This window comes from Labeo rohita, chromosome 10, assembly GCF_022985175.1.
Source record: "Labeo rohita strain BAU-BD-2019 chromosome 10, IGBB_LRoh.1.0, whole genome shotgun sequence".
Lineage (NCBI taxonomy): Eukaryota > Metazoa > Chordata > Actinopteri > Cypriniformes > Cyprinidae > Labeo > Labeo rohita.
The window spans coordinates 738,878-749,047 of record NC_066878.1 but is presented as its reverse complement, the minus strand read 5'-3'; the positions used below and the strand labels follow the sequence as shown (position 1 = coordinate 749,047).

Sequence of the window (10,170 nt, the reverse complement as noted above, 5' to 3'; positions counted from 1 at the left end):
TAACGCGCGCATTTGCTAAAAAGAATTCCGCCTTGCTGTCCCTGAACAGTTACATTTGTTTTTAAACCACAATGCCTAAATGCCACAATGCTTATCCACTGTGTTTCCACAACTTCCACCATCAGCTTTACTAAATTAACCTAGCTGGGGATTTGACTAACTCAACCCCCTTTTACAATGGTGTTTTTTGTTTGTTTGTTTTTTTAAGTAAAAAAGTTTACATTTGGTATATGCGGACATTAGGTACAGCGATCACCTGATAAATTCGCGCATTGTCCTTCGAAAGTAAAATACGGAATAAATGCATTTGATTGGTAAACCAAATTCAAACGTGACGTTTTAATCTCTAATGGTAATATGGAATTTAAGGAAAAACTTCTAATAGCGCTAATATGTGGGGGGCGTGGTGAGGCTTGGCCTGCCCATGGCTTGTCAATCTACTCCACAGCCAATCACGGACCCCCTCCTTGCTCGGACCCAGGGCTTCAGCCCCGTCTGCCTAGCCCAGTCTGGACTAGGGTGATCACCTGTCCCGCTTTGCGTTGTACCACATAGCATTTTCACCCCTTGTCCCTCACGTCACATATTGAGAAAATGTCCCACATTTTCATCAGTCAGTCAAGACAAATGACAAATGTCTAGAGCACATTATTGTAATGCGGTGCGCTTAAAAATGCGCAAGCACAAATCTCTTCTCTTGCAGACGAATTCTCTTTACTCTCATTAAAAATACGCGCGTTCTCTCGCGTGCATGTGCGCGCTCAGAAACACAGATTAGTGCAAATGACAACAGATGTAACAAATATTTACATAGCATAACAGTACAAAAACGTGTCCCGCAAAATCACATCTATGTCCCGCAACAGCCCTGTTGCCAGGTGATCACCCCACCCTGGACATCAGATAGCAAGTCTTCGACCGAGCTCCTAAAGCCAGAAAGGCTTTTGTTTAAAGCAGTAATTGATCTTAAAACCAATAGCTCTCATGAATGACCATACAAATAAGACAACAGAATGAGAACAGGCACTTTAAATCATCGTGACTGCCACTGTTGAGACCACACACCTGCAGAATATTTTAAACAGATTGTATATCTGAAGATTGTATATCTATAGAATCTTAAAGCCTAGAGCAAACGCAAACGACACATACTAATAATGCCGACACGAACTCGTTGCTAGCATTTGGACGCTATTATTATCAGAGCCTCGGAAATGAATGTTCCTGGAATGATACTTCCAAAAGGACAACGTATTAATGGAAAATCAATTTGTTTTGGACGCAGAGACTTCGGAAGCTTTACATGAAAAGTACAAGCATCAATCAAATAACATGAAATTACAGGCTCCAGCAAGATTATAAATTACTTCCTGCAGAAGCAGCTATTCATAACAGCCTTGCATCTTGAAAAAAGGACTAACGTTAGTTAATTAGAAGTCGAGTTAAAAATATCAATAAAAAGCTTTTAGGAAATAATAAAGATTTTGTAATTATAATAGCTTTAGTGCACTTACCAAAATAACAGCAGTTGAACGTCAAAAGACTTGTTTTTAATAGCAAAACGAAGTGTTCAACGTATAATTTATCATTTACAAAAGTGTTTAAATACTCAATTTCATGTCAAAGAAATTAAGGTTATAAATTATTATTATTATTAATTTTTTACAAAATCTTTTTCTATTAGTTATGTTATGTAGTATCCCAGATATCACACATACATCTGCAAAATGTCTTAAAGACCATTTGAGCTAAAAAACATCTATTGTGTACAAACATCATACAGACATCTATGAGATATCAATTTTATATACATTCTAAATCATAAACATCTTAAAGACCTATAATAAGACATCTAATTCACATCTGATGAGCAAACACACTAAAAAAAAATAATGTTTCAGATGTAAAGGCAGATGTCAATTAGACATCTCTGTGCTATCAGGGATAAGACATACAGATGTAGCAGAAAATATTTGGGTCATGTTTGTATTGCATTTCTTCTGTCAATGGCCATAATTCTAATTTAAAATCAGGATTAGGCATCAAAAATAATGAGAAAATCAAATGAGAATTTAATAAATAGTAACCTGGCTCAGAGGAAGATAGGAATCATTTCTTTGGGGAAGTTTAAGGGAAAATACAATAATTCTTCACCTTATAAATGGTTTTCAAAGCAAAAATGCTACAAAATGCACACATTCTGTGAGAAAATTATATGACAGGGCACGATTTGTGGAATCAGCAGCCCAAAATTAGCAAAGAAAAAACAAGTGGAATCAGAAAATATGCTGCATATTGTGGTGTTATATCACTAATTCAAACAAGAATGAAATGGGATTGCAACAAAACTGAAATAATTACCAATTTACCAATTCAAACAGAAATGCATTTATTAACAATGAACAGAACTAATCAGTGCAATCCATGAAATAAATAAAAATCAATGCAAAAAAAAGTGATAGTATCAGGAAATCAGCAGCAATTTAATATACGTAAACACTACAACACAATTATGTCTCCTTTAGCTTCTTCTGAACCTTTAGATACATTTCAATTTCATCTTGAGAGCGAATGTATGACTCGATTTCACTGTCTGATATGTCTTCATCTCCGGTCACCTCCGGCTGCGGAGCATCAACCCTCTGCCGTTTGCGACTCTTTACACAGGGGGGTAAAAACAAGTGGCTTTTACTCCAGTGGTTTGGTGGTAGTTGACAATCTGTGGCTTCCTTATCAGAAGGACTCTCACATTCGACCTGAATGGGATCTATGAGCTCAGGCGTCTTTGAGGAGGGTGAATCAGAGCAGTTTGACTCTGACGGCTTGTTGTCACATTCTGTCATTTGTGCAGGTTGGGCCTCATTTTGTAGCTGATGTTCATAATTCCTTACAGCCCTCATGAGCAACGCCCTGCGGTTCTTCAGGATGTCATCCACTAGCTGGACCACAGTGTTGGGCTCCACCGTGCCGCCCCGCAACCACGGCAGCGCCCGGCCCAGTTTACACAGCACATCCCGTAACTCTTTCAGCCGCTTCACAACTGAATCTCTGCTTCTGCGCCATGACTGTTCAGGTGCTTGTCCGATCTTGCAGAACTTAATTAAGGTGTATTTCATGCGAACCTGGAAAAGATTATGCACTGGATTATACAGAGTACATGACATTACGGTTGAACCACTGATATCACATGGACTATTTTAACAATGTCCTTACTACCTGTTGCTGGCTATCCAGGGTCAGAAAGCTGATGCCGATGTGCAATGTTTACAAACGCTATAAACATAGGCTAGGCTGTTTTAGTTCCCCTCACTCCACAAAAAAAAGATCCTTATATATAAGACATAAGAAGCTAGGCTATATAAACAAACCAAAACAAATTCATATAGGCTAAAGCAAAACTGAAAATAACGTTAGGTCTCTCATACGACACATATCCAAATGTTTCCGTATTAGAGATGTATTTGAATGCCAAAATATTATTTAAGTAAGTAAACCTGGTTTTGTACTTCACTCGCATTCCAATATCCACATAAAACACTTTGTTTGGCATAATTGGTGTGATTTTTCCATATGTTTGGCTGACCGTATTTTATGATGATAATGGAAAGGCTGCATTGTCAAGTTAGCAATGCTTAACTGTGTGTGGTGCCAGCGCAATCACTTTTTTTCCTTCTAACAGTGGAAACAATGACTCCTAGACATACAGATAATCAAAACTGTAAATGTTTGCTTTTATTTGTGTACATTCACCATAAAAACACATTTTTGTGCTTTTGTAAAATAAAGAAAAAAATGCTAAATTTCTCTTCCTTACACGCAGCACAAAAATGAACCAAACCTCTGCCTATTCTATCTATCTATCTATCTATATCTATATCTATATCGATGGCTGCTGGTGCGTGATGTGAAGTGTTCATGTGAATCCTCATGTTCTGTTGCTTGCTGCTTTTTGAACATTTGGAAAACAAATGTTGGTATTTTTAACGGGTTAGAGACACTTATCCTTCCTAATTTAATTAAACTCCAATTTAAAATAATTTTCTTGGTTAATGGTTAATAATCGGTTCATGAGCGTCGGCTGTCGGTTAGGAAAAATAACCAAAATGAACATGAGTTTAAATTAAGCAATTTTGAAAACAGATGTGTCACTTAATATTTTTGTGGAAACTGTAAAACCTTTATTTTTTTTTTTTTTCAGACTATATTTAAAAGTGATGTTAATCAATTTAAAAAGAAATTAACTACTTAATCACATTTTTCTGAAATTAATGTAATCGTGATTAATCGCCTTACATTAAAAAAAGTTTTTAAATATACTTTCATATAGCAATAATTTCACATTTAATCTTTAAATTAATGTAGAAACAACAAAGACAGTATATTTTCAATATTGTTACATTTTTCTTCTTTTTTTATGACTGAAGGTATTACTGATGTCTCTAGGAAATTCTTTTCCCCCCCCATAATATTTAACCCTTGACTAAGTTGAGCCATTCAACAACATTATAATTGAGAGCTATACATTTTAACATTTATTAGACTTTAAACTTCTAACTTAAGTGAACTTTAAACAATCATCACATAAACCCATTATTTACCTGTGCCTTTCAGCAAGTAAGAAATATACAGAAACCGAATAAAGTTACCAAACACTAAAATACTAAAGTAAATATAGATTAATCCCTAAAGCTACAAGTTATTGATTCTTTGATTAATAGCTGCTCAACGTGTCATGGATCTGACACGCATGCTTGTAATTTAATTTGCACTTTAATAGCGCTGTAGCCTGTATCATTTCTTATTAAAGCTCAATATAACAGCTGTCAGGACAGGTAAATTTGTTATTACTGACGTATGGCCTGACAACATCTCATCTGACCGCAGTTCACTGTTGTTCTACTGAAGCTCCCTTATCACCTGTACCTTTCCTGTGCTTGGTTGACTAACACCTGGCGCTGAATTAAAGTTGGTAGTGCATGTCTGAAAAGTCTCCTGTTTGATGTGGTCGTAAAGACATTCTACAACTAAATAAACACACTTCACTCAAAATAAGGAGACAGAAGCAGCTGAAGAGTGGGGTGGCTGACCCAGCCCTGCCACTGTATTGCATTTTTAATGCTGTTAAACTGGAAAGATTAATCGCCTGCGTTAACACGCTAATTTTGACAGCACCTTTATTTATTTATTTACTTATTTATTTATTTAATCACTCACCGTAGGATTTAGTGACTGCCATGCTAAATACACTGCTGCAACAAGGAGGGGCAACGGATGGCGGCCTGTCACTATCCAGGCATCAGCGGCTAGTTCAATCAAAGCAGACGTCCTGTCCACCAGTCGTTGGGGTGGTTCAGCAAACACCTCTTCCACCTGTTGAGGACCTAGTTTGAAACTATAAAAACACAAAGTTAACAATCTGGCTTTTACATCAACTAAAATATTGTGCAAAGCATAAAAGATATGTTAGACATACTCATAGCAAAAGCTTTCCAGCATGTCCATGATACCAACAGTGCTGATCTCAATGTTCAGAGCCTTTGTAAACTCCCGATAAACAGCACCCAATGTAGCATTTTCCACTCCCAACAGGTAACCAACGGTTCCCATGGCAACAGGCCAGTTGCACTGGCGACAGACTGAGAGCACGCAACAGCCGCCTAAGATCTCTTTCTTGGTTAAGGTCACGTAGATGAAGTTCGGGTGGTTGTAAGCACGGCCAAACAGACTCACTACTGCCGACTCCATGTCGGTGGATAATCGGAGGATACGGCACAGAGCACGGACCCGAGAGTAACCTGGAAAGAAAGAAAAATGTACAAAACCATACAGCCATACAACAGACAAAACTAACTACAACAGACTGGTAATTTTAAAAATTTGATATTTTTGTAAATAATAATAAAAAAAAAAAAAACTACAATAAAATATAAACATTAGCTAAAAAACCTAAAGCAATAGTTTTTGGTGCAGACAGAAAGTTGGTAGACTTTATGTGAGAGGACAAGAGAAGATGGACTTTTCACTTGACAAAACGTTATTATGGACTCGTATTTTGGCCAAAAATGAAGGTTTACAGGCAAAATACCTTAATGATAGGTTTGTTTTTTGCAAACAAGCAGCTTTTCATTTCACAAGATGTTAATTGATAGACTGGAGTGGTGTGGATTATTGTGATGTTTTTATTAGTTGTTTGGGCTTTCATTCTGACGGCACCCATTCACTGCAGAGGATCCACTGCTGAGCAATTGATGTAATGCTAAATTTCTCTAGATCTATTCTGATGCAGAAACTCATCTTGGATGGCCTTTTTCAGCAAATGTTCATTTTTGTGTGAACTATTCCTTTAACCACCAAACAATATTATATAATATATATATATATATATATATATATACATACAGGGTGGGCCATTTATATGGATACACCTTAATAAAATGGGAATGGTTGGTGATATTAACGTCCTGTTTGTGGCACATTGGTATATGTGAGGGGGCAAACTTTTCAAGATGGGTGGTGACCACGGTGGCCATTTTGAAGTCGGCCATCTTGGATCCAGCTTTTGTTTTTTCAATAGGAAGAGGGTCATGTGACACATCAAACTTATTGGGAATTTCACAAGTAAAACAATGGTGTGCTTGGTTTTAACGTAACTTTATTCTTTCATGAGTTATTTACAAGTTTCTCTTTGTTCACAGCCATTGACATGTCGAAGAGGTTAACACGTGAGGAGCGGATCGAAATTGTGTTGATATCTGGTGAACGCAGTAACCGGGTCATTGCAGCAGATTTCAATGCAAGACACCCTACGAGACCACCCATCTCCCATGCTACAGTTAGCAAACTGCTTGCTAAGTTTCGTGAAACTGGTTCAGTGTTGGATTTGCCAAAATGTGGACGCATGAAAACCGTCACTAATGAAGAAACATCAGTGGCTGTCCTAGCTTCATTCAGCAAGAGCCCACAGCGTAGCACTCGCCGCATGTCACTGGAGAGTGGCATTAGTCGAACATCCCTTCGGCGGATATTAGCTACTCACAAATGGCACCCTTACAAACTCCAGCTACTGCAGCATCTCAACGAGGATGACCCAGATCGGCGCACAGAATTTGCAGAATGGGCAAAACAAAAATTGGAACAGGACCCTCAGTTCACGCAGAAGATTTTGTTCAGTGATGAGGCAAACTTTTATGTGAATGGTGAAGTTAACAAACAAAACCACCGCTATTGGTCTGACACTAACCCACATTGGATAGATCCCTCCAAGACTGTTGGAACAAAAAAAGTGATGGTATGGTGTGGTATATGGGGTACAAAGATAGTGGGGCCATTCTTCATCAATGGAAACCTCAAGGCCACTGGATATTTGAAATTGCTACATGATGATGTGTTTCCCTCTTTATGCACTGAAGCTGGCACGTTCCCTGAGTTTTTCCAGCAAGATGGTGCACCACCACATTATGGGTGTCAGGTCCGAGCATTCCTAGATGAACAGTTTCCTGAAAAGTGGATTGGTCATCGTGGGCCAGTTGAATGGCCCCCAAGGTCTCCCGATCTGACCCCCTTAAGACTTTTATCTTTGGGGTCATCTGAAGGCAATTGTCTATGGTGTGAAGATACGAGATGTGCAGCACCTGAAATTATGGATACTGGAAGCCTGTGCTGGCATTTCTCCTGCAGTGTTGCTATCAGTGTGTGAAGAGTGGGAGAAGAGGGTTGCATTGACAATCCAACACAATGGGCAGCACATTGAACACATTTTATAAGTGGTCAGAAACTTGTAAATAACTCATGAAAGAATAAAGTTACGTTAAAACCAAGCACACCATTGTTTTTCTTGTGAAATTCCCAATAAGTTTGATGTGTCACATGACCCTCTTCCTATTGAAAAAACAAAAGTTGGATCCAAGATGGCCGACTTCAAAATGGCCACCATAGTCACCACCCATCTTGAAAAGTTTGCCCCCCCACATATACTAATGTGCCACAAACAGGACGTTAATATCACCAACCATTCCCATTTTATTAAAGTGTATCCATATAAATGGCCCACCCTGTATATATATATATATATATACATATATATATATATATATATATATATTAGGGATGCACCGATACCGATACTGGTATGCACGTTGCGCATGTTTTGCTTGCATCATGAGTGTCTCTGCATTATTTACTGCAGAGTCTCTTCAGATTACAGCCCAAATAGCAGCATGTTTCAGATAAAAAAAAACGCGACTTATATTTCTGAAAATATCAGAGTTAGGAGATTCATAACGAGTGGTTCCCTGCATTATTACAACAAAACACGTGATTACAGTACTGAGCCACTCCAATGGAGCAGTTTAATGTTATTAAATTAAAGATGATGTACCATAGAGCAAAAAAAAAAAAAAAGTGAACAGTGAAAGTAACAAAACACATTTTAATGGGTATAATTAAGTGTAAAAAAAAAATAACTAAGGGATATATAGTCAAAATAAAAATTATTCAGACATCAGCTATACACCACCTAATTTTTGATATATATATATATATATATATATATTTTTTTTTTTACTAGTGGGTGCAGGACACAGTTTATGATAATGTGATAATGTGAAAAATGTCTGATAAAGTGAGAAAAGGTATCTGAATAAATTTTGGTTTGACTGTATCTATTTGATAAATGAAATTAACCAACTAATACATATTCTTTTAGTTTCTGTACCCAATATTTTACAAATTTACTGGTAAATTTAAAATATCGGTACTCAGAATCAGCAAGTACCAAAAATAAAAGTATCAGGCGAGTACTGGAAAAAGTGGTATCGGTGCATCCCTAATATATATATATATATATATATATATATATATATATATACACACATATATACATATACATATATATACACATATACATATATATATATATATATATATATATATATATATATATATATATATATAAACTAAAAACTCTAAAAACTAATTAAAACTTTAATGAATACTACAATAATATAAAAACAATTTAATTAATTACATTGTAGCATAAACTAGGACATCAGAATTTAATAAAGCCCTAAACATCACTTTAAGAACTATTAAGTGGGTTGTTAAATATTCTGAGTGGTTGATCTTACCAGCAATTAGATTTCTACATGGTTTCTTGGACTCCTCAGTGGAAGCATGATAGGGCACAGCTGGACAAAATAAAAGAAAAGAGATGTCAAACCAGCAGTTTTCAAACAGACTGAATTAAGATGAGTTCAAAGTGAAATGTGCTGTGCTGGGCTACCTATGCCCTGGGTCTCCTCGCTCAGTGTGGTGGTCAGATGTCCCTCAGAGACCACTGACCCACAGTCCACACAGACCCACTGCCTCTGAGAGTACAGATCATCCTCCACCACATTAGACGAGCCACACTCAGGACAGTTGCTCGGCATACCTGCATGAGAAATGCATCAACTATAGGTCACCATCTGACTATTACTACAAACATTAAAACTGTCCAATGACAAACAAATCAGCAAATGACAAACATTCAATCATATACAATATGGAAAAAAGAATCACGTTGTTCAGCAAGTGTCAAAACAAATAGAACAAGTACATTATCTAAATATTTGGGGGACTTACTGTGAATATTGCTATGATAGAAAATCAAAATCCGCTGTTTCGGTTCTACACTCAGTTTAAAGTGACTTCTCTCATCGCTTCTTGCGACAAGTGTACGTTTGTTTTTAACGCCGCCGCGCTTCCTGATGACGTTATTGGTCCGGGCGGAAACGAGGCTGTTAATAAGCGTTCCACAATAATAAGTTCCTCCTAGAAATAATAAAAACAGAAATGTAAAATATGTATCGCCTTTAATTATTACTTGTCAGACCAAGTCACTATAACAAAATTAGGCCAAAAATTATGTTGATTCGAATTCGGTTCTAAATTGCAAAATTCGTCAGCTGTGCGTTCTATAAGAAGGCAGATGTGTAATACAGCTGTCTAATATGACAAACAGTAGCAAATTATATTATTTTCTAGACATTAGTTGGAAATATGTGACCATAGTGTCTTTAAAAATGACAGTTTAATAAACTAATTCAGATAAACAACAATGAAACTGTTTATATTAGTGGTAACTACAGTTCCCGTGGTATTTTCCACCCAAAGTTTTAGCACACGTACATC

The 10,170-nt window shown here is 36.9% G+C and overlaps 1 protein-coding gene across 1 annotated transcript; it reads right to left on the bottom strand.

Annotated features, from left to right (window-relative positions):
* Positions 1–2,372: 2,372 nt before the first annotated feature.
* Positions 2,373–9,786, bottom strand: brf2 (BRF2 RNA polymerase III transcription initiation factor subunit). The gene is made up of 6 exons (XM_051120238.1): positions 9,622–9,786; positions 9,281–9,430; positions 9,126–9,185; positions 5,474–5,795; positions 5,215–5,392; positions 2,373–3,122 (listed from the first exon to the last, which is right to left on the bottom strand). The coding sequence occupies exons 2-6, from the start codon at positions 9,426–9,428 to the stop codon at positions 2,511–2,513; spliced, it is 1,320 nt and encodes a 439-aa protein (XP_050976195.1). The 5' UTR covers positions 9,429–9,430; positions 9,622–9,786; the 3' UTR covers positions 2,373–2,510.
* Positions 9,787–10,170: the final 384 nt, after the last annotated feature.

Excerpts from the sequence above, each read along its gene's own strand:
- brf2 (XM_051120238.1), bottom strand. The coding sequence starts at position 9,428 with ATGCCGAGCAACTGTCCTGAGTGTGGCTCGTCTAATGTGGTGGAGGAT. Across the intron at positions 5,796-9,125 it reads ATGTAGAAATCTAATTGCTG|GTTACTCTCGGGTCCGTGCT; the intron begins GTAAGATCAACC and ends CTTTCTTTCCAG. Across the intron at positions 3,123-5,214 it reads GGCAGTCACTAAATCCTACG|GTTCGCATGAAATACACCTT; the intron begins GTGAGTGATTAA and ends AATCTTTTCCAG.